The sequence below is a fragment of the Choloepus didactylus genome, chromosome 4 (genome assembly GCF_015220235.1).
Source record: "Choloepus didactylus isolate mChoDid1 chromosome 4, mChoDid1.pri, whole genome shotgun sequence".
Taxonomy (NCBI): domain Eukaryota; kingdom Metazoa; phylum Chordata; class Mammalia; order Pilosa; family Megalonychidae; genus Choloepus; species Choloepus didactylus.
Window position 1 is genome coordinate 61,859,812 of NC_051310.1, and position 23,748 is coordinate 61,883,559.

The following is a 23,748-nucleotide window of genomic DNA, read 5'->3' on the forward strand; positions in this document are numbered from 1 at the left end:
GAGCACAGTAAGATCACTTCTATTCAAAAAAACAGTTACTTTATCACATATATAATAATCACATATCTAATAATATGATTTAATTGTTTAAGTGAGAAGCCTGTTATTTGTTAGAACTGAGATTTCTATTTAGAGCATTTTAAGAACTGAAAATGCACACATCTCAAATCTGTCTTATATATCTTAAAACTGGTCCCTGGTACTGGGAGACCAAGCGGGGTTCTATACATCCTGGAAGAACATGGTGGACCATATGGATGTGAAAGCTGCCAGGGCGTCATTAGAGAAAGCGACTTTCTGGAAAGGACACAGAGCCTGCTGTTCAGGGGACTAGAACTCTCCAAAGAGAGTTGACAGCATAGGTACAAAGGAGATCTATCCTCAGTCCATCTCCAGGATGAAAAATCCAATATTTACACAATGGCTTAGCCCAGAAAGGCATATGTTTGATTCTTGGTTGTAAGTACTTGGTAACTGCTGAACAGCGCACACATCAGGGTTTAGAATCTTGATAGAAAGTAAGACCTCTCTGACAGTGTGACAGAGCCTTGGGCAGAGTGCTGTTGACCTCCCAGCCTGTGTCCCTGCTGCTTTATTAAAGTTTCATATCTTCAATCACAAAAATTGCTGCATCAGTTCTCTCACCAGAACTCTTAAATGAAAGCCACAGAGGCTTGGCAAATCAATCTTCTCCTAAGAAAATACGAACATTGGGTGAGGCGGCAGTTTTTGTTTTGTTTTATTTGGTTTTTTTGTTTGTTTGTTTTGTTTTTCTGTGCCTGCAGACAAAAAGTGACTCGATGTAATTTGGGCAGATAATAAAAAATATATTTACAGCCTCCCCCTCCCCAGCCCCGAGGATCTGGGGGAAAGTGCAGATGTGTTGGACATCCTCACCTGGACTGGTGTTGATGTTGTCACAAACATTGGGACTGGCGGTTTGATGTGCTGAGCCCTTGAGCATGGGACTTGCCCTTATGAAGCTCATTACCACAAAGGAGAGTCTAAACTTGCATGTAATGGTGCCTAAGAGTCTCCCCCTGAGTACCTCTTTGTTGCTCAGATGTGGCCCTCTCTCTCTCTAACTGAGCCATCTCGACAGGTGAACTCAGGCCCTCCCCCCTACGTGGGACCCAACTCCCAGGGGTGTAAATCTCCCCGGCAATGCAGAATATGACTCCCGGGGATGAATGTGCACCCGGCATCGTGGGACTGAGAGTATCTTCTTGACCAAAAGGGGGATGCAAAATGAGACGAAATAGTTTCAGTGGTTGAGAGATTTCAAATGGAGTCGAGAGGTCACTCTGGTGGACATTCTTATGCACTATATAGATAACACCTCTTAGGTTTTAATGTATTGGAATAGCTAGAAGTAAATACCTGAAACTACCAAACTCCAACCCAGCAGTCTGGACTCCTGAAGACAATTGTATAATAATGTAGATTACAAGGGGTGACGGTGTGATTGTGAAGACCTTGTGGATCACACCCCCTTTATCTAGTGTATGGATGAGTAGAAAAATGGGGATAAAAACTAAAGGACAAATGGGGTGGGATGGGGGGATGATTTGGGTGTTCTTTTTTCACTTTTATTTTTTATTCTTGTTCTGGTTCTTTCTGATGTAAGGAAAATGTTCAGAGATAGATTGTGGTGGTGAACGCATAACTATGTTATCATACTGTGGCAGTGGATTGTATACCATGGATGATTGTATGGTGTGTGAATGTATTTCAATAAAACTGAATTTAATTAAAAAAAAAAATACAGCAAAAAAAAAAAAAAAAGTGACTTGATGGAAAAGCCTACCATGTTGATTTGCATCTCCAGTTTGAAAGTTTGGCATCCAAGGTTTACAGACAAGTTTGGAAGCTGAACAAAATGTCTCTAGAGTTCAAATTCTGGCCAGAACTGGCTATGTCTTGCTAGCAAAGCAACACCCTCCACAGCCCCCCCAGAGGAAGAGAAGCTGTGGAGAATCAGGACCAGTCTGCATTTCTGTTGTTGATTGTTGCTGTATCTCAGACTGCTCCTGCTTCATAAGAGGGCCCAAAAAGGGAACTTTTAAATCAACTTACTAAGTTCAGAACAGTGGCAGTTTCAGAGCAATGATTATTTCTTAAGGGAGGGATTGTGTCCACTTTCTTTATCAGTTTTCCTAGTGCCCACTGGTACTGTGTCTGGTACATGATGGTACTCCATAGGTGTTGGTTAAATTAATAAATCACGACGGGAAATAAATTATAATTGCTATCTGTGTGTCAGTTTGCTGTGGTAGCAAACAACCCCTCAAAATTTCAGTGGTTAATAAAACAAGGTTTATTATTCTTGCTCATCATATGTAGTAGGAGGTAGCCTGAAGTTTTATTTACATATCTTCTCATTCTGGAGATCATAGCCACTATGTGGGATATGCCTAGTGTTGTGTCATAGTTGGCTTGTCCCAGCTCAGAGTAGCTGATGGTGCACATCTCTTCCCAACTCTGTGTTCAATGATATCGTATTGACAGCCTGAAATCAACTATGGTGGGAGTATTTACACCATTGCAACTAGAAAACACTACAAATCAGAGTTTTTGTGGGGTTTTTTGTTTTCTTTTGTTTTGTTGATAGCTGGTTTAGGATTTGTGTGACAAAGAGGAAAAACTGATAGAAAATTGCAGTGCCTCTTCAGGCTAGCGCAAGTCACAAGGCCAAGGGTGACAATGGGGCAGAGACCTATGTTCTGTCTAGAGGTGGTACTACCAGTCATGTGACAAGGGTGGGGCAGGAACAAATCGCTGTGAACAATACTATAGTCTACCCCACTGTCTGAATAATTGCAGTTGACCAAACCCCAAATTGGGACATGGGGTATGACATAGTGTTTTAGTGACTTAGGTATGCATAGTTCAACATTATTCTTATTATAAAAATTGAATGCTTACAATATGGAAGGAATCATGTGTAAGAGCTTTATATACATGATTTCATATAATCCTTACCATAGTATGAGAGAAATACTAATATTATCCCCATGTTACAGAGAAGGAAACTGAATCTTAGAAACTTTAATATTTTAGATTGGTTTCCCTGGACACAGAATCTAAGAGAGTTGCGAGCAGTGGTTAATTGTTGAGTGCTCTCGGGAGATCCACCTGTAAGGAAGTGGGGAGGCCATGAGAGCAGAAGCTGACCTACCATGGCCTTGCCAACCCCACAGGGAGTTCTGGAGCTGGGCTGGCCCTTCAGAGTTGTCTCCAAACTGAAGCAAGAGGCTTTAGCCAGTCACTGACCATGGGATACCCCTGAAAGGAGGCAGAGCTTGAGCAAAGCAGTTTCCTGTGGCCACAGGCACCTCCTGGTGTAATCTGTCAGCAGTTGATATCTCCAGCAGCTGGAAAAATGAGGCATCAGCCTTTAAACGGGGAACTGGGAAGAGCACCACGTACCCACTACGGCTAGGTAATATGCTCGTGGTCACATGGCTAGTAAATAGCTAGGATTGAAGCCCACATCCATATGGCTTAAAAGTCTGTCCTCTTAACCCCAAAGCCATACGGATCTCCATTGCCCTGTCTAATACTATTGCTATGATCTGTTGAAATAATGGCCTTTCTAGTACATTTCTATAGTTTAAAGAATGAAAGGATTATGAAACAGAATATTTGGGTTCTAATTGTTATAATAAAAGGAGGTTATTGGCAGTATGTGTTCTCTTCTGGTTGAATGTGTGTGTGCTTGTGTGTGCAGGTCTAGAGATGAAGAATGGGGAAGGGGCTGATATATTACCATGTAGTAGCTTGAAAGTGCATGAAGCCTTCCTTTCTGCCTCTCCTCTTACTTCCAGGGCCTAGACCTCAGTTACATGACAACCTAATCCCATCCTTCTCCCCTCCCCACAGTTTACAGGGTCAGGTTCACAATAAAAATGATATTTGTTTAATATATGAAAGATGTGCCAACTTAGGCAGGGGAACTTGCCTTTGTTAGTGATGTGCTTCCTTACTTATCCTTAAAGTTAACCCAGGCCTGCTATTTTTGCCCAGGGAGTGCCCCAGCTCTCTCTGGGTCAGAGCCAAGGATAGCAACCAATTAGCAATAAGCAGTTTAGTAGACCAAGCCCCTACCTGCTAGACCCCTCAGACACAAGCCTTACCCAAAGCCAAGAGCCTCCCTGTCTTCCAATGATGAACTATTACACATACACACACACACTCACACACACACATACATACATACTCTTTACTCTCATACTTGCACACACATATACTCACACACAGTCTCACACATGCTCACCTGCACACACATACACCTGCCCTTAGACTACATGCTTCAGTTCCCAGTTCCCATTACTTCATTTGCAGATCACAGTCTGCTCACTGCCCCAGTTCTGTGGCTGGCCTTAGAGGCAGGTTGGCAACTCCAGGCAGGTTCTTCCCCATCCAGTTACAATGAGCTGGGCCTGGGGTAGATCCAGGACCTTCTGGAGAGATCCCTCCGTAGGGGCTGGAAAGGTGCAGGCAGGACGAGTGGAAATTCTGTCTAGAAGGAAGATCAGTCCCCTTGGGCAGCTCAGCTTGAAGTTTCCCCAAGCAGTTTTCATTCCTTTACCTCGTTGTCCACTCAGCGCAGTCCCTGACCAAGATTTCAAACCGGTATGTGATAAAGCCAGCATTGACCCCAATCCAAATTTTCTCCCTTCTGCCATGAGACCCCTCTCTTCTACAGGGATGCTTTTCAAATGCAGCAAAATACTTCATGTCAGGAAAAAAATGGAACATTTCATAGCTTGCCTAGCCATGCTGTGGTTTATAGATACACTAATTTTGAAGCATAATCAAAGTGTTTAACTTGTCCCCTCATCCCTTCATCAACTTACCTGCTTTGGTTTACAGGTTCTCACCCTGGATTGTTTTTGTTTCCTTCCTGAGCGGGTTAGGGAAATATTCTCTTCTCTGAGAGGCTGAAGGAAAGAGCATGACTTTGGAATCAGACTAGGGTTTGTGTTCATTTGTGAGCTGTAAAACCTTAACTCAGCTTCCGTCCCCTCAGCCTCTGTAAAATGCAGGGTAATGATTGGGATTAAGTAGGATATACATATAACCATCGGAGTTCCTGATTCATAAGAAATGACCAATATATTGTAACTAGTAGAATTTCTTGCTTTTAACTTTTAATAGTATAATATTTGTAATGTAATAAGACTCAAAATCAGTATATCTTCAAGAAAAGTTGTTCTCCTGGGGATCTCCCTTCAGAACCACGCTGCATCAATTATCACACTCTCCCTGTGTTCTGTGTTTATCTTGGTTCATGGGAAGGAGGTGAAGGGAGGTTTTGCTTGGCTCCAGCCTCCAGCAACACCTGCAGTGCCTGAACAGCTTGGACTATGGTGGAGCATGACACGGTGCCCTGCTCATCAGGAGGCAGCAAGGTCGTTTTCCAGGCCATCAAGCTGCCACTGCTTGTTTTGCCATCTCATCTGCTTTGTATCACCTCTTTGACGGACCCTTTCCAACCCGTCCAGTGCCTGTAACTTCAGATCCCAGAAAGCCAGGAAGCTTCCTTTCATTTGTCCCAATTTGTCTCCATCCAATATTTGTAGCAACTTGAGGGAAAAAATGACTCGTGTGAATAATGTTTATGGCAGGGAAAGGGAAGGAGCTGTTGTCTTCTGTCTGGGCATACTCAACAGTGTGGCTGGGTGCATGGGGAAATAAAGAGTTTATCAGGAGGGATTGAATTCTGCTGCACTTTTGTCCGTTCTCCACGGTCGCTCCCAGGTTAAGCTCCTGACCTCTTGTAACAGGTACCCCCTTGGAAAACAAGGGGAACCTGCATCAGGGTGGAAGTTGAAGGGGAAAGATGCCCAGGATGGAAATTGGGGGCATCACTCTTGGTTTCACTCCCTGCATCCCTGAACAACTAGCCATCTTTCTGGGAGACCCTGATTCTTCAGAGCATGCTCTGAGCAGAGAGCAACTTGTCTGGAAATCTGCCTGTGTTTCTGCAGCTACATCATTTCCCCCCTCTCATTCACCTTCTGATCATGATATCTTTTCAGTAAATTAAGAAATAAATATCCAAGAAATCTGAATGGCATTGCTTAGGCATCTTAAACAGCTTTTAGAACCACACCTTTCTCCCTGTAACAACTACATATATAGCCAAAGATGCCCTAATGAAAACACATACATTTGCATTTTCAGTGTTCTCATTATAAATTTATGGTGATGCTCAATGGTCCTGAATATAGAACATCTCTGGTAGCACAGAGCAGGAATTTAAATGCTTCTGGGGAAGAAACTCAATCAATAATAATTTTCTTCTACTCAGATGTAGCTTAAAAGTGTGATCAAAAGATAGCCTATAAAAGCAATGCACATTTAAATCCTTATAATGAGAGATTTTTCTAGTGATAAATAATTTTCCAGAATTATTCATTGTCTCCTGCTCAATTTATACAAGTGGACAAAGCTTAAAAGAAAGGTTTCTAGGTCTTTATCTTTTAACACAGATGTTTTTCAAATACCAGACCAATCATTAGCCAGATAGAAGGCATTCTTGGGACTGAACACAGACACAAAGAGAGGAAATCTGCCAATAAATTGATTTTTGCAGTTTACTTATTGCTTTGCCATATAAACCCTGGGAGTACATAGAAGCCAGCAATCTTTGTCTACTAGTGAATAGTCTTTTATGGGAAAATAACTGCACCTGGTCAACAGCTCTTTATAGGTGTCAGCATTGACTTATGTTATACAGACAATTAATTGTAAGGCTGGAATACAAGAAATCAGATAGCTTCAGTTCTGTGTAACTGAATGAGTTTGGTCTTGGTACTCAAACCTCAAAGCATGGTTACTAAGGCATAGATTATAATAAAAGGGGGAAGAAAACTGGTGGCCTAGCAAATTTTACTATTCAGGAAAAAAGAGAGAGAGTGAGATGAATTCTAAAGTATCAAAGAAAAAAATATCTTTTAATATACATCTCTCATTTTATTGCCTTTTTTTCCAAATGAGACTTCTTTTCCTTCTTCATTCCCTGGACTCCCAGAAATAGTTCTTAAGGAGAAAACTTATCCCAAAATATGGTGCAGCTGGGACAGACTAACAAGTAATTGAGTACCCTTTCAGCAACTCTAGGCTCACTTTGTGCTTTCACTTCCTCAGCTGTGTCGGTCTCGCCTCCTGGAATCTGAGTAAATAAAGCAAAGTACAAGTGATCAAGGACATTCTCCAACACAGATCCTGTGCTAAGAATCTATCCTGTGACCCTGTGAATACCTGGCAGTCAGTTAGCAGGCATATCTGAGCAGTAAGGAAGAAGGCAAATACGAACTGAAACCATGCAACACTTATTGAGCATGTACCATGTGCCCAGCAGAAGTCTGAGTGCTTTAGATATGGGGTCTCAGGCAATGCTCACAACACCCAAAAGAAATAACATTCTTCTCATTTTCTCAATGAGGTAAAACTATGGGTATAAGGTTGAACAGCCAGTAAATGGCAACCTTTATGAATTCAGACTAGTTCCCTTAACCACTACCCTTTACTGGCAGGAATTTTCACATCATTCATGCATTAAACTCTCATAATAACCCAACTAAAAGGTATTATTATTATTGCCACTTTTTCAGTTGGAGAAACTCAATGAAAGGTGGTTTCTCAAGGTCACACTTAGCAAGGGACAGAGCCAAGGTTTGAACCCTGCTCAGCTGCTTCCAAAGCCTGTGTTCTTTCTACCATACTGTGTTCATTTCCCCAAGCCTTTTGGCATGCATATTTTAAAGGAGATTCAGTACCTAAATTTTTATTTCATAAGCCAAATATAAGAGAAGAACATTCACTAGACCAAGGGATGTAATTTTAAGATTCTGTTATTTTTCTAAAATGAAAGGCATTGTGCTGGCAGGGAGTAGCATGGTATAGGAAAGGGGTTTGTCTCTGTAATTTACAGGAGAGACAGAAAGATATGTCCTGGCTGATTGGAGAAGGAATGTTGTATCAAGTAAGATGATAATGACTGCAAGTAACAGAAAACTCCAGTATAGGGACTTAAACACATAGGAGTTAATTTTTCCCACATAGAAAGAAACCTAGAGATGTGAGCCTTCTGGTATTGGTTCAGGTGCTCAAAGGTGGCATGGGGACGTAGATTCTTTCTCTTTCCACCCCTCCATCCTTACCATGTTGGCCGCTTCCTCATGCTAGTCACAGGATGGCAGCTGGAGCTCCAGATGTCACATCACAGTAGTCAAGAACAAGAGGGAAGAGACACAAACCACTCTGGTCCCCAGAAAATCAAAATGTTTATTAGATCTGTCCCCAAGAAGCAAGCTTCCATTTAGGCTTAATCAACTAGCAATGTGTGCCATGGCAACCCCAGCAGACCAGTAGGCTGGGAAAGCAAGTGCCTACCTAAATACTTCGTCTCCTCAACAAAATTGCATCCCCTTATGGATAGAGCAGTGTGAGAAATCAGACAGTGAGCCCATTTAGGAGAGTAGTGTGGAAAGGAGTTGGGACAACAGGACTGTACTTGGGAGAAGGAAGATGACATTGATGAGTTCATTCATCATACTATAAGTGGCTCCAAGGATCTCACCCTTCTTCATCCTGTTCTTGACTTTCTTAATTCTTTCTGCCCCAACCCCAGACCAATAGCCCTTCAGGCTAAGTAATGTTGATAATAATAATAATAGTGTCTGACCCATTGTTTGGCAAATAATGGGCACTAAATGAATATTGCTTAATTAATTAATGAGATGAGGAAATTACTGGTAGATCTCAGCTAGTGAGACTGCATGGCCAGAAGATTTCACTGCTTCAGAGAAGAAACAAACCAGGAGCCTGGGGAAGAAGTCTAGACACCATTGTTACCAGAATCCATGTATACAAATGGTTAAAATGATCCAAGCTTACCCAGGGGGAATCTGAGGAGGTTGATGACTCTCAGCTCTTGGGTCACAGTGAAAACAACCCTGGGTGGCCTTGTTGCTGCTTTCTGTGACCATAGCTGCCATAGTTTCCTTCTTTCTCTTTACAGAGCCAGCTCTCCCAGGCACTGAATGGACTATCAGACAGAGCCAAAGAGGCCAAGGAGTTTCTGGTGCAGCTCCGAAACATGGTGCAGCAGATCCAGGTATTGGCACCACTGCTAGAAGAAAGCAACCTCCACAGGCAAATCGGGATTGTGTAGGGGGAAGGGGATTGCCTGTTTCTTCAGTTTTACTTGTGTGTGTTATAGGAAAATTCCTGTTTATATTTGATCTTCTATATCTTCTAATACATACAAACACACATACAGGCCAACTTCAAGCATATCCCTTCTTGAGGTGTTTCCATCTTGCAACAAGCCAGAAGGGCACCTGTTTTCCAAGTGCTTCCTATCACCCCACACTCAGGTCCCGATTCTTTCCCACTGAGTATTTAGAAAGAGGCCTATTTGTGAGTTCAGAGTCATTGTGGAATTTTTTAAGCCCTATAGATTCCCAAAGGGTCTTATAATAATTTTATCTTACATAACTGTAACACATAGGTCACACTTATTTTTTACTTCTTTCCTTCCTTTTTGTCTGTCTTTCCTTCTCTCCTTCCTTCAAGTCCCATAGTTTTGCTTCTCCTCTACTTAGACACTTAAATATTTTTCAGTCAAGGTCTCCTGGTGACTGTAATTTCACATTGGTTCAACGGGACACAATGACCAGCAGATCATCCAGCATTTGAGAGCTCATAAATTCTCTTCTCTTGCTGAAGGGGAGAAGCCATAAACTGCATGAGATGCTAAAATAATGAACCCCTGGGCCCCGTACAATTTACCAGTCTTATGTTTTAAGATTTGCCTCAAAGAAATAACATTAACTCTGGCCTCCAATAAATTGGCTTTTGAAGTTAATGTTTAACCCATGTCAGGATAGAAATTGCCTCTTAAATAAGTGTAAGCCAAGCTTTCAAAGCATTACACTGATTTCTTTGCCTTTTCTTGGCATGCATACCACATTAGAACTTTCCATTCCCTAACTGCCTAACAATAGTATACTTTCTTCTGTTTTCCAGAGCAATAGAGTTTATCAATCAGTCCCTTCTTTGCTTTTGCTGGTATAAAACGTGCAGCCCCAGGCTTGCCCTAGCCCTTGCCTCTTCATTGGAGCAGAGCTTTCTTTCTGCTCTAAGTCAGTGACGAACTTACCAGTCCCCTTCAGAGAAGAACCCCACCCCACTCCCCCACTCCTGCCAATATTCCCCTGCACTGGACTTAGAGAGCTCTGAAGTGATGTTTTTCAAGGGGACTGCTCTAAGAACTCAAAAGCAATTGCTGTTAAAGCCAAAAGTCAGCATTTGTAGAAGCCATTGCTCAAGCAGATACTAATATGTACTCTATACAAAAAAGAGCTTGTGTTTAAACAGTTATCAAATACCTATCGGTGCATTATTATACAAAGAGACACAGTTCTTTATGATTTTGGAAATTAATTAAAATTTGATAGGCCAAGCTATTCCTATCTTCTTACTTGCCAGCCCACAAAAGTTTATAGTTTTCTCTGTTGGGTGTTATTTTTTAAGTGCTATTATTGTATGTGTGAGTATTCCACTTTCACTTGCTGTAAATTACATTTTTTTTTACAGACTTTGGTTTAAGAATCAAAATGTTATATGTAACTTAATGAAAGGATTACCTTTAATAATGCTTTTAGTTCAGTGAGATACTTGCTTAAAAGAAATGCCTACGGCTTATACAGATTTAAATGAAGTAAAATTTTAGAGCCAGCATTCAACTTTAAACATCATGAGGAAGTCGTGATTCATTTAATACCTTTCTCCTACAAGCTGTTGGTTCATGTCTGATTTTTACAGAATGGTGATGCCTGTTAGATACACTGATGGCTCTTAATGCGTACCTGTGTTCAATATTTGCTTTTCTTATTGAAATGGGCAAGTGCTTTTGCCCATGATTATTCTCATATGCCCATAAATTTCTTTTGGCATTGGATTATTATTTAATACTGAAGACCATTGCCATCCCTTTTTCTTCTTTCTTACCCTGGATTTAATGGTAATTTTATCTCTTGTGCCTTGACAATGGCTACTCCCTCCTAGTTCCTTTGTAAATGCCACCTTCCACCATATAGAGCTGGACATATGCCAGCCTTCAAAAGCATTAATGTTTGACTCTACACATTAATAACTCTAAAAATATTTTGCCTAAGTATACCTAAAAAACTCTGAAATTATTTTACCTAATATAATTCAAACTGTGGAGATATTTTCCTTTGAATAAAAATAAATTTATTAAGTAACAAATACCTATCCTTTTCAATATAAATTTTAAGCAAAACACAGACACTATAGAATGAAATTTATCCATATTATTAAAAACAAAATGCATTGTGGAGAGAGTTCATTTTCAGTCTCAGCAGCAGAGATTTCTGCCTCACAAATGGACAGGCAGCTCTGTTTTGGATGGCAGCCTGAGATGCCCATGTCCCTGGCAGCTGAGAGATGTGTTCCCTCATGCAGGAGAACAGTGTGGAGTTTGAGGCCTGCCTGGTGGCCCAGTGTGACGCCCTTATTGACGCCCTCAACAGAAGGAAAGCTCAGCTGCTCGCACGCGTCAACAAGGAGCATGAGCACAAGCTGAAGGTGAGTGCCGTGCTGCACATGGAGACAGATCATTAAGCCATGCCCCCAGGCCACCGGGACAGACAGACAGGCTGGGAGAATTAACCTCTGTTGAACCAGGAGGGCAAGATGCCCACAGCCTTTGGTGGCCAGTGGACTGGCTAGAAAGGAGCAGACACATCCCTTCATTCACCTCTCACTCTGTCATTTACCTAACCAGTATTTGTTGAGTGACTCCCCCAGGCCAGGAACTGCTCTGGGTTTGGGGATAATAAAATAAAGCAAAATCCCTTCTAGCAGGAGGGATAAACAGGAAGCAAAATAAGTAAGTAGAATATGAAGTATGCTAGTAAAAAGTGCTAAGAAAAAAAAAGATGGAAAGGGGGATGAGGAACATTGGGATGGCAGTTAAATTTTTGGATGGGGTAGTCAGGGAAGGTCACAAAAACAAAAATCTATTTTTGAGTTGGAAAATGGAATCTGCACTTTTCAGAAAACAAATAAGATTTGTCTTAAACTTCTGAAATGAATTTTGCAGTTGGAAAGTGTGCCAGTTTGGATATATTGTGTCCCCCTAAAAGCCATATTCTTTAATGCAATCTTGGGTATCAGATATCCCCTAGCAGTTTCAGAGCAGGCTACAATCCTTGATTAGGTTGGAATCTTTTGATTATTTCCATAGAGATGTGACTCAATCAACTGGGGATTAAATTATTTCCATGGAGACATGGACCCCACCCATTCAGTGTGGGTCTTTATTCAATCCCTGGAGTCCTATAAAAGAGCTCTCAAACAGAATCTCAGAGCAGCTGAAAGGGACGTTTTGGAGAGAAGCTAAGAGCTGATGCTGACAATGATGTTTAAAGATACTTGAAGATTCAGATCAAAGGACGTTTAGCTACAAGATGATGCCCAGAGTTTGCCCCAGGATACGCTAAGACAAGACCCCCAGGTGCTTATAGAGAAACATCTTGGGAGAAAGAACCAAGAATGCACAGGAGCTGAGAGAGGAGCTGTAACACAACCCGGGATCAACAGATGCCAGCCACGTGCCTTCGCAACTAACAGAGGTTTTCCAGATGCCATTGGCCATTCTTCAGTGAAGGTATCATCTGTTGATGCCTTAGTTTGGACACTTTTGTGGAATTTAGGATTGTAATTTTGTAACCAAATAAAATCCCCCTTATAAAAGGGGGATTTATGGTATTTTGCATAATGGCAGCATTAGCAAATCAGAACAGGAAGATGCACAGACTTTTGTCATTACATAGTTGAATCAATAGGTCACAAATCTGGAGCCCTATTGGCCAAAGGCTGGTCCTCCTGGAGTCTTCTTACACTCCATTCATTTCCCCATTGGAGCAGGCCACAAGCTGTGAGAGCAGGTTTGGATGGATGAAAGAGCAAAGCAGAAGGGAGTCCAAGAGTAGTCAACCAGCAGAGATCCACGTATGTGGTCACTAAGCCTCAGGACAGCTACCAGTGGGCAGTGAGTAGTGTGCAGTGTTGGCCTGGGATTGGGGTGTAGGGAGAAATGAGATATGTCTACAGGCTGTCTGTTGAAGGCCAGGCAGTTGGCATCAGGGAGTTTCAATAGTGGGCAACAGTGAGTGGACACAACTTCTGGGGAGTTGGTGGCTGGTGAACACCCACTGGGTAGCAGATATCCCCTAGCAGTTTCAGAGCAGGCTACAATCCTTGAAGAACAGGATAAGGCCCCATTTCTAAGAGTTTCTGAGAGGGTAAAGAAAACCACACATTTTAAAGTTGGAACTTGAACCATTAGTTTGAAAAGAAAAGTGTCTGGGGCTCTAATGTTCAGGGAGCCCTCTCCTTTTGGTTTGGGCAGCAAGCCAACACTCAGTGCACCTTCCTGAGTGGCCATTAATATTTCCTAGTGTTTTTCTGGAAGACCCTTTCAGGATCATCTGAACTCAAGCCCCCAAGGAGCACACCTCAGTCCCAGCCTCCTCAGAGCCTTCTAACTGAAGAAAGCATTGGGCTTTCCCAGGGAGGTGCCCCCCATGGCCTGTGTCACGCATAATCCACCAAGTGCCAAATGATGGGGAGTTTCACTTAGATGGCTCTCTCTAGCTCATCAGTTTCTAGGTCCCTGTCTCCTGATGTCTATGATCAAGTATTTGGTTTTGAATTCCCCAAAGGGCCATTGGATTATGTTCCATGGCAACATAGGTGGTAATTCCTAAAATGTGGAAGGGAACGTGGGACGATATTAAAGGTACTAATGTTTTTTTTACTCATCAGTTCCCCAAAAGTTTTCCTATGCGATACCAATCTTGCAGATTTGCCTGCAACAATCTGGAAAACGGTTCTACTCTGTAATCATTTTCATCCAAGATAGTCAGGTTAGATCTGAATGAAAAAATTCACCTTTTTTATCTGAATTAAATTCCAGAAATGCTGTGAGATGAACTAAGCAGTTGCTGGACCAGCAGCACAGGTGACCAAGTCCTGGCTTTAATAATAACAATAGCTGATATTTGGGGACACTTCTCTCGAGACAGCACTCTACAAAATTGTGTTACAGAGAGCAACTCTTCATTTATCACAACAACTCTAAGAAGCCCTTCCTTCTATTATCCCCATTTTAGAGATGAGGAAACCATGATATTAAGAACTGGTCCAAGGAGCCAGAATTTGAGCCCTGGTAATCTGGCCTCAGAGCCCAGAATCTGATCCCCATGCTCTGTTGCCTCCGGCTGGTCAAAGTGCATTGCAGAGAGAAAACATGTCCCCACTTCATCCTTTCCATCCATCGTACCTAATGTCCACCTGCTAGGAGCTGATTGCAGGGCGGGGACCAAGAGGAGGAAGGGACACAAAGGGGACACAGGATGAATCCTGCTCTTATGGAGCTTACAGTTGAGTGAGAGAAAGAAATCATGCCCACAAATGACTGCAACACAGAGAGTGAGCTTCCAGAGAGAGGTGGCCAATGCTACAGAAGCTCTGGGGAGGGCACATTTACTTCCAGGTGGAAGGATCAAAGAGCACCTCCTAGAAGAGCTGGCCTTGGAATAGCCAGAACTGCGGGAGGTGTGTGATAATGGGTCACTTACATTCTCACCTGCAGGAATCAGCAAAGCTCAGGGAAGAAGCTGGTGATTACCACAGTCTGCACCATGATCTTGTTCCCTCCAGTTAGCCATGGAAACTAATGGATATTTTCTGTTTCTATCCCCTCTTCTGTTACTGAAAGATTGTCACTACAGCCCTTATTTTAGCACCCTTCAGAAGTGCAGAACTTTTGTTATAGCAGTCCATAAAAAATCATTTGAATCATGTGGGGCTATGTAAATTAAAGCCTTACCTGACTTGGGAAATGAGCTGAAGAGCTAAGTTTTCTCTGCTAAATAGTAGATCAACCCTTTTTGCACCTAGCCATTAAATTTTAACTTTCGCTTGATGGAAATATGTTTTTCAAACATTGCGCATACTTTTCTGACATCTTTAAACCGAGCATGGTGAACTATTTATGAAAAAGTCATAGGGTGACAATAATGGCAACTCCAGATTTTCTACACAGGAGAGACCTAAGGGCAGCAATCTGAATGGAAAGGAGAATCAAAGATTGAGAAAGTATTATTTATCAATATCAAAGAATGGCAGAGGGACAGGAAAGCCTCCCAAGCCCCTACACACACACACGCACACGCACACATGCGCGCACACACGCACTCACACATATCCTTGGTAATGCCTCTGTAGGACAGGACTATGTGAAAGTCGGAGATGGGGCTGTGCTGTGGATGCAGATGTAGAATGGGATGGGAATGGCTTTAATGTGTCGTTGGGACTCTGCGTCCACTGACTGCATCCTCTTTCCTTCCCCCGACTGTCCATCTGTCCTGGGTGTCCTGCCCCTGCATGGCATGCTGATGGCCTGGAGGCTGCTGAGCAGGGGCAGCTGCCTGCCCTCATTCCATCCTACCCAGATTGGGGCCCCTGCCCCAGGCCTCAGGGAGACAGGTAGCTGGTTGTCCCCTGTGGCAGCAAAGCTGTTCTGTCCTCTGTCTCCAGCAGTTTGCTCCTCTGCTGTTTTCAGCTGACTGTATCTGTCACTGCTTCTAAAAGCAGCAACCAGTGCCTCGGCTGCCGCCATGACTGCTGACGCCAGCCTCCACGTCTCCCTCTCTCCTCTTTTCTCACCCTGCCTTTTTTCCTTTCTTGTCACTTTTGTTGCTACTCAGCTCTGTGAGAAAAGACTGGCCTTTTATAGACATCTTGCCAAGCACAGTACTTCTTTATGTCTTTGTTGGCTAACCCATCACTCACAGTCCTTCAGGGAAAATCTTAAGGTCTTCCGCTTCCCTTTGGCTGAGTTCTCTGGGGGCCTGCTTTTCAGTGACAAAAAGGGGTGTTGTGTGTGTATTTTTCTGCCAACTTTCTATTCTTAAGCAATCCAAAAGCCTATGGAGGCTGGAAAGCTAGTGTGTATTTACACAGTCTTTATAATCTCCTCATGTCCCTCTCTGAAAGTACTGATTGCTTGAGCAGATTTAGTAGTTCTGGTTCTGAGGCAAGATGGAATAGAACAGTTAAGAGCCAAGATTCTGTGTCATAGGGACCAGGGTCTGAGGACACACTTTATCACTTACTGAGTTTGTAAACTTGGGCAAGTCTTGTAACCCCTCTGTGGCTTGATTTCTTCACCTGTGTGTAAAATAATAGTAGTAGCACTCACCTCATAGACAGTTGAAAAGCACTTAGCACAGTACTCAATAAATATTAGCTATTATTATTTCATCACTGAGAGAGAATGACTGGAAATATGGTTTCATTCAGCATACTGAAGAAGTACTCCCAGAGGCTTGTTTGCCATAATACAATAGTTCATAGTGTAAAATTAGCCCATAGATAGGTGTGATTGTCTCATCTTGAAGCAGCTGGACTGATAGAATGGTGGAATGGCCTTTTGAAGACTCAATTATGGTGCCAACTGGATGGCAAAACCTTGCAGGACTGGACAGTATTCTTCAGGTGGCTGTATATGCTCTAAATCAGTGTCTACCATTTGGTGCTGTTTCTCCCATAGCCAGGATTCACAGTTCCAGGAATCAAGAGGTGGAAATGGGAGTGGCACCACTCACTATCACTCCTAGTGATCCAGTAGAAAAATATTTTGCTCCCAGTCCTCTCAATCTTAAGCTCTGCTGGTCTACAGGTCTTATTTCCAAAAGGAAGAATGCTTCCACTAGGAGACACAACAATGCTTCCATTGAACTGGAAGTTAAGACTGCCACCCATCCACAGTGGGCTCCTCATGCTTCTGAATCAACAGGCAAAGAAGGGGATTACTGTTCTGGCTGGGATGATTGATCTTGATTATCAAGGGGAGATAGAATTGCTACTACACTATGGAGGTAAAGAAGAGTCTTCCTGGCATACAGGAGACTCCCTTGCGCATCCCTTAATACTACCATGCCCTCTGATAAAGTCAATAGAAAAATGCAACAACCCAATCCAGACAGGACTTCCAATGGCCCAGAAACTTCAGGAATGAAGGTTTGAGTCACCCCACCAAGCAAAGAACCATGACTAGCTGAGGTGCTTGCTGAGGGTAAAGGAAACATGGAATGGGTAATGGAGGAAGGTGGTTGTAAATACAAGTTATATCCACATGACCAATTGCAGAAATGAAGATTGTAAGTTTATGAATGTTTCTTCCATGTTTTGTTATGAATATGTTTGCAAATGTACATAAAGCAAATACATTTTTCTCCCTTATCTTATTCCCTTATCATGTAGCATAAGTTGTATTAACTTTATATCATAGTATATAAGTTACAGAATGTCAAGCTTAAGAGTGAATATTATCCAAGGATTTGCATCATCTTCTGCGGAAAGGATTAGTGCATTCCCTGTTGTACACAGAACAGTTGAATTTATGTTAGGTGATAGTGTGACAACGATTTTTCTTAAGGTTTAAGTATTGTTTAAGGAGATGTATATGGGTGCCAAGTTGACAAAGAAAGGACTCTGATGGTTAATTTCATGCATCAACTTGCCTAGGTTATTACTAGTTAAGGTGTTACCAAAATGAATGAGAGTGGGCCTTAATCCAATATGGCTTAAGTCCTTATAAGCAAAGAATGTTGGACACAGAGAGAAAGCCATGGGGAATAGACAGAAACTGAAAGTCAAAATGGCCCAGAAGAGAGAGGGGAAGATGCTGCCATGTACATTGGCATGTGATGGAAAAGCCAAGGACTAAGGATCTCTGGCATCAGTCCCAGAAAGCCACAGTCTTCAAGGGGAAACTAGATTTGGCCTTCTAGCCTCAAAACTGTGAGCCAATAAATTCCCACTGTTTAAGCCAACCCATTGAATGGTATCTGTTTTAGCAGCTGGGAAACTAAAAGAATAGGTGGGATTGTCTGTGAACCTGGGTAATTCTTTAGTGGCCTGAATTTATCCTCCCTATAGTTCACAAAGTTTAGTGAGCTATTTTTAAAAGCTCAAAAAAGTAGGGGGGAGAGGAGGCCTTGAGACATATGCAAATGCAACCGTATTTTAGGAACAGTGTTTAAAATGTAAATTACTGTTAATACTATTCTGTGGTTTGAAAAAATTGCCAGGAGCATTTTCAGGATGTTGTGAACTAAAGCAGATTCCAGAAGCTACTGAAGGGAAAAATGTTTTTGAGCTTTCAAGAAATATTACTAACTCAAATTTTGGAACTACTTGAGCAATGTTTTGACAATCAGCAGAGTAAACTGGATCACCAAATTTCTTGTCCTATCTGTATATTTTGTTCACATCCTTCCCAGGTTTTCCTTAGCTGAATAAGGCCCTAGAATGCCCTCACATCTGTGATTCTCACAGGGGATTTGTGACTACACTTAAATTAGAATGTGTATTAATGAGATCTATGCTTTCTTTGGAAACTTTACAAATGTCATTTTTATTTTTGGTTAGTCTGAAGAAATATCTAAGAATTATTTTGATTTATGTAAAATTCAAAATTTGAAATAATTCTGAAATCAGCTTAAATGTGTTCAACTCTCTAATATTTTAGAATAAATTAATACATTGAATGGTACAATGTGATAGGTGGCTTCTTGGTAATCTTTCAGTTCTAAGATCCTATGAAAAAAGAAAACTATATAGTTATTTAGAAAGATTCTGAAAAAATATAATCTTTAATTTTTATGTGTGGTTAGTAAATTTAGCATGCCAACAAAATTACTCAGAGGAGATGCTGTGGGATAATGTTAAAGCTTACTTTGTTATAGAGCTTTAATATTTACAGAGTATCTCCATGTGCAAATGGTAGTTATCTATAGATTCTGAGTGCTAGTGTACCGTTGGGGTTTGTTAGAATCCTTGCCGTTATCATCCTTATCTTTGTTATTATTTACTATCCATGGGAATGCTATGTTCCCATTATGCTTGCAAAAAGTTAATTTTATGGCTGTATCATTAGGAGCACAGATTCACATTAAGAATATTATTGTCAAATATATCTAACAATATATTGTCAAACTGATTTCAGCTTTTTTGCCATAGCTTCATAGTGGGCAAACAATCCTTTTATTCAGACCAGCAGAAAGAAAGAGGGAAAGTGGGAGAGAGAGAGAGAGAAAGAGATAGAGAAAGAAGGGGAGGGGAAGAGAAGAAGAAAGAGAAGGGAGGGAGGGAGGAAGGAAAGAAGGCAGGAAGAAAGGAAGGAAGGAAGAAAGGAAGGGGGAAACCTCCCCAAGCTCATGAAGAATTTAAAAATAATTAGATATGATTTGACTGGCTATGGCCATAAGCAGAAAGTAAACACAACAAATTCAAGCCATAATACACTCAGTCCCAGTAAAGCAAATGGCAAGGAGTCCAGTTAATTCATTACAGTGCATACATTTGGAAAAATTAGGCATGCTAGAACAATTTGAAACCTTCAGCTGCCCTCAGCAGGTCTGCAGGGGGCAATTTTAATAATTTAACCACAATTACTATTGACAGCAAACACATCATTAATGGTAAATACCTTTCAGTTAGTTTCCTTTGGCAAACTCGGTGGTCCTTTGCTTCCCTGTGAGGAGGAGCAAAAGTCACAGAGTGGCCATATGTGAAAGCAGGGTCCCCTGCAGAATCGGCAGTAAGCTACCTCACACAGCTGGGGCTCACCTAGGTGAGAGGATGCACCTCGAGCCATCCCTCCTTCAGCAGTGCCAATGAAGGGCAGTCAGAGATCTTCTTTATACCCTGTGCCTAAACCCAGATATGGGTGGCACTCCTTGCCTCCAGAAGGTGCTTAGCGCAGACTTGGAAGATGATGGAGTAATCCACCGTATCCTCCTCTCCTCACACCCTATAAAACACCATATCTCATGCGTCATGTGGTCCCCTGCAACTGTTCTCCTGTGTGGCTGGAGCATCACCAATGTCAGTCTCCCCAAACAGCTTCCTTGGTTAACTTGTGTGTGTAAGGATACAGTATTCTATACCCCAAGGCCATGCTTTGCATATTCTACTAGAGGCAGTTGGTGGCATTCACACTTCTGGAATAGAAAGTTCACTGCTTTACTGTTAAAATCTCAAGCATGCCTCAAAACAGGTGAGTGTTTTGTTTATTAATAGGTCTAAATGACCTTTTCTTGATTAACAACTCAAAGCCTCATACTTATTGAAATGATTAGAAGCTGATGTGGGTAAATTAGTAACACTAATAGAGAGGGTGGGAACAGGAAAAGATATTTGCCTGAAACCATGTGGGGGAATGGTCGCATGTGAGAAATTAAAAATGTTCTTCCCTAATTTAAATGCCTCTAAGTTTCAGTGAATATAATGATAATATAGTAAATAGCATTCTGTTATAGAAAAAAAAAAAAGGAATTCTTTGTTTTACCAGATGACTCTAATAGCCAAAGCACTTCATGTATGACCCACAGATGAGTAAATTCAAAATGTCAGTCGAGCATCTTGGTTCAAGACGTGGCAGAACACGAAGAAACTCCCACCACTGACCTGAAGGACCCTTGGAGAGCAAATTTTTCAAGCTTGCAGTTTGAAACTAGTTGCCTCTTAAGTAGAAAAAAAAAAAAAAAAGGATCACCTTATACTTAGGGAAATTGTTTTCTTAAAATAGGAGAGAGAGAAATAACGTTAGTATTTACTTGGAGTAGTGATATCCCTCCAGAACCCATGAGAGTAGTGTGGGGAAAAGTATTTATTAAAAAGAAGAAATTAAGAAAAACTTAAGAAGAGCCATATGTAAGATGGAGAGGTAAATGGGGTTGAGGGAACAGTGTCAAGGTCAAAGTTGCATAAAATAATGGATGTCACCTTAACTCACCATTAGTTCTTGCTGCTGAATGTGTCATATGAGCTGACTGGAGGAAGGAGATTGGCCTGTTAAGGATGAGATAGGGAAATTTGGTTGTCAATAGGCAGAACAAAATTTTACATTTGAATTATATAAGCTATCATGTGTTGTGTTATGCTTCTGAAAAAAAGTCTGAGAATTCAAAGGGAAATGATATTCCATTCTCAGACTACTCTTTCCTAGTAGATGTCAGTGTCATATCCTGACCCAAGAAGTGACCTTTATAAATTTTCCACTTAAGAAAATAAAACTGTTCAAATGATTGATAGGCATTTGCCACCCAGAACAGATGGTGACTCTGCTAATAAAAAATTGTGAAAGGCTTCTCTTAAACTATGGACTACAGTTTAGTTCATTGTCCCATGAGAGCAGATGAAAACCTGAGGATAGGTTTCTCAGTCCCTATCTGTATCATTTCTGCAGCTTGCACATTTCCTAAGAAAGGAACATTTGAGTCCTGCAAGCTGTAAACATGATGCCAACGGTATCTCCAGTGCCAAGGATACAGAAATGGGTAACCCAAGGGGAAAAGTGACAAGTCTTGCTTCCTATGGCTTCCTAAGAATTGTTTTCCATTAAAAAAAAAAAAAATCTAATGTAGAAATAAATAAGTAGTAGAAATAATGTAGGTTGAAGAAGTTAGCAAATAAGAGAGCAAATAAAGACACTCAACTAAAGAAAAAGTATTTATACCCTGAAAAAATCTAATTATCTGTCTGACTTTCACAAGGTGGGAGATCTTGCTAAATTAATTCAGAAGCTAAAAGTCAATTACAACAACAAAGCCAAAATTGCTGCTTCTGGGAACCAAGTAGTTTGGTTATTTTAGCAGTGATTTTTATCATAGGTTATTGTGATTTTTATCATAGGTTATTGTGATCATTGTGGAATGACTGATTAAAAAGTAAAACGATGGACCAAAATCAATTATAGCAACAGTGGGATTGAGAACCCTATAGAGTCCCTATAAGAAGCTTGAGCCATAGAATTCAAGCAGACCCCTGCTGAAACTCACCACCTCCTTGGCAGTGCAACAATTAGACTTTCTAAGGGTGGGCAGAGAGCCCCAACACTCAGACAGCTCTTTCATCACCGCCAACACAAGAAATGAACCTCTTTGAGAAGGAAATTTATAGAAACCAACATGGAATTTTATGAAGCATGAGGACTGCATTTCTTCTAGCACATTTAAGTCACAAAATTATCGTTGAGCTGAATTTTCTGGAAAGTAAACACAGAAAATCAGTCTATTTTGTCTCAAAAGTAGGCTCACTTTAGGTGACGATGCTTAGATTCAGTATGTGCTTGTTATTCAGACTTTCAGAGCCAGTCAGTTATCCATAGTCCTAGGACAGATGTCCTTTGAATAATAAATAATGACTGCTGTACATAGCAGCATTGGTACGTTGGCTACTAGAGTAAAAAAGCATCTTCTGGGAACAGTTTAGTTAGCTTCATACAGCACAAAAGAGTAGCAGATTAGCTGTCAGTCATCTGTCTCACGTTTTTTAAAATGTTTTACGTGTGGTTTTGTCCCAAGAAGCAGAAACCTAAACTTCCTGTTTACTTTCTAAAGAATAAAATAAAATAATTTGTATTCCATGTGCCAAGATGAACAGATGGTTGTGATGGGTTGTCAAAAATATACTGTATATCAGAGGGAAATAAATCAACCAACAAATTTTAAATTTAACAACCCCTCAAAAAAATCACAAAACAAAAAATATTCACATCAAAGTTGGTTTCTTTCACCTATTCTGATAAAGAGATGTCAAACCCTAAATTTTACTTTTCATTTTAATTATTATTGAAAGTAAAAAAGGAATAACAAATGATCCATCAAAAAAGGAGGGGGAACAGCAATAATGAATGCATTGTCAAAAAATTAGGAAGAAAATAAATGTCCAATAATAGGGGAATAGTAATGGTTAAATAAATGATGACTTATCTTCTTAATGGGATATTTCTGGAGCCAATAACATTTTTTGAGGGTGGCAACATGGAAAATGCTTATGATAAAATGTCAATTGAGAGGGAGGGGTTAAAATTGTCATACACTGCGATTGCAACCATAAATAAACATAGTTTAGGAAAAACTGAAAGGAAATATCAAAGTGCTTTAAAATTTTTCATTAAGTGATAGGATTATTTGATTTTTTCATTCATTTTCCAAATTTTTTGTAATATAGGTGTAGTAAATCTTTAATGGAAAATAAATCTATAATTAAAAATGAAAACAAGGGAAACATTTAAAAATTGTTATTAAGATATCTACTAGTTATTATGCATAAAATCCAGAATACCAGATATCTTTGAGACTTTTGCAAAGAAGTAAAAATATGAAGGATGTGAGTGATTAACGTTTCCTGAAAAAGCCTTGTTCCATTGTGTGCTTCAAGCACCACTTCAGGATTTGGGTCACTGACCAAGGATCACAGAAGACAAAGCTCTCTGAAGAAAGAAACTTTTCAAGCAATGTCATGCGTTTGATGCTTGGCAAAGACAACTCCCCAGAGGCAAAAACTGCATGTTCAGAGAGATGCCTTTCTAGGTTAACACAGAATCACAACTTGGCAAATAGAGTAGCCTTTAAAACCACTTTCCAAAATGAGGCAGTGATTCTAAGTGGGTTATTCCCAAAACTTTATTCTACATCCATCCCCTTTCCCAGGCTCACATGCCATTATTTCATTCACTTCCAGCAAACCTCACCTCAGCCCTCCAGCACTCTTGTCACCCTCCCAAGGGTGGTGGTAAGGGCAGGAAGGGAAAGGAACCTGATCTGGCTGATGACTTCCTATTCTTTA

At 41.0% G+C, this 23,748-nt stretch overlaps 1 protein-coding gene across 9 annotated transcripts in view; it reads left to right on the plus strand.

Annotated features, from left to right (window-relative positions):
• The window catches only part of TRIM9 (tripartite motif containing 9), a 123,417-nt gene that overhangs the window by 64,789 nt on the left and 34,880 nt on the right, over positions 1–23,748 (plus strand). For all 9 annotated transcript variants that reach the window (XM_037832726.1, XM_037832728.1, XM_037832729.1 and 6 more), the window contains exons 2-3: positions 9,032–9,127; positions 11,503–11,625. In XM_037832726.1, the coding sequence (XP_037688654.1) occupies positions 9,032–9,127; positions 11,503–11,625 (219 nt within the window). The remainder of the gene's footprint in view (positions 1–9,031; positions 9,128–11,502; positions 11,626–23,748) is intronic.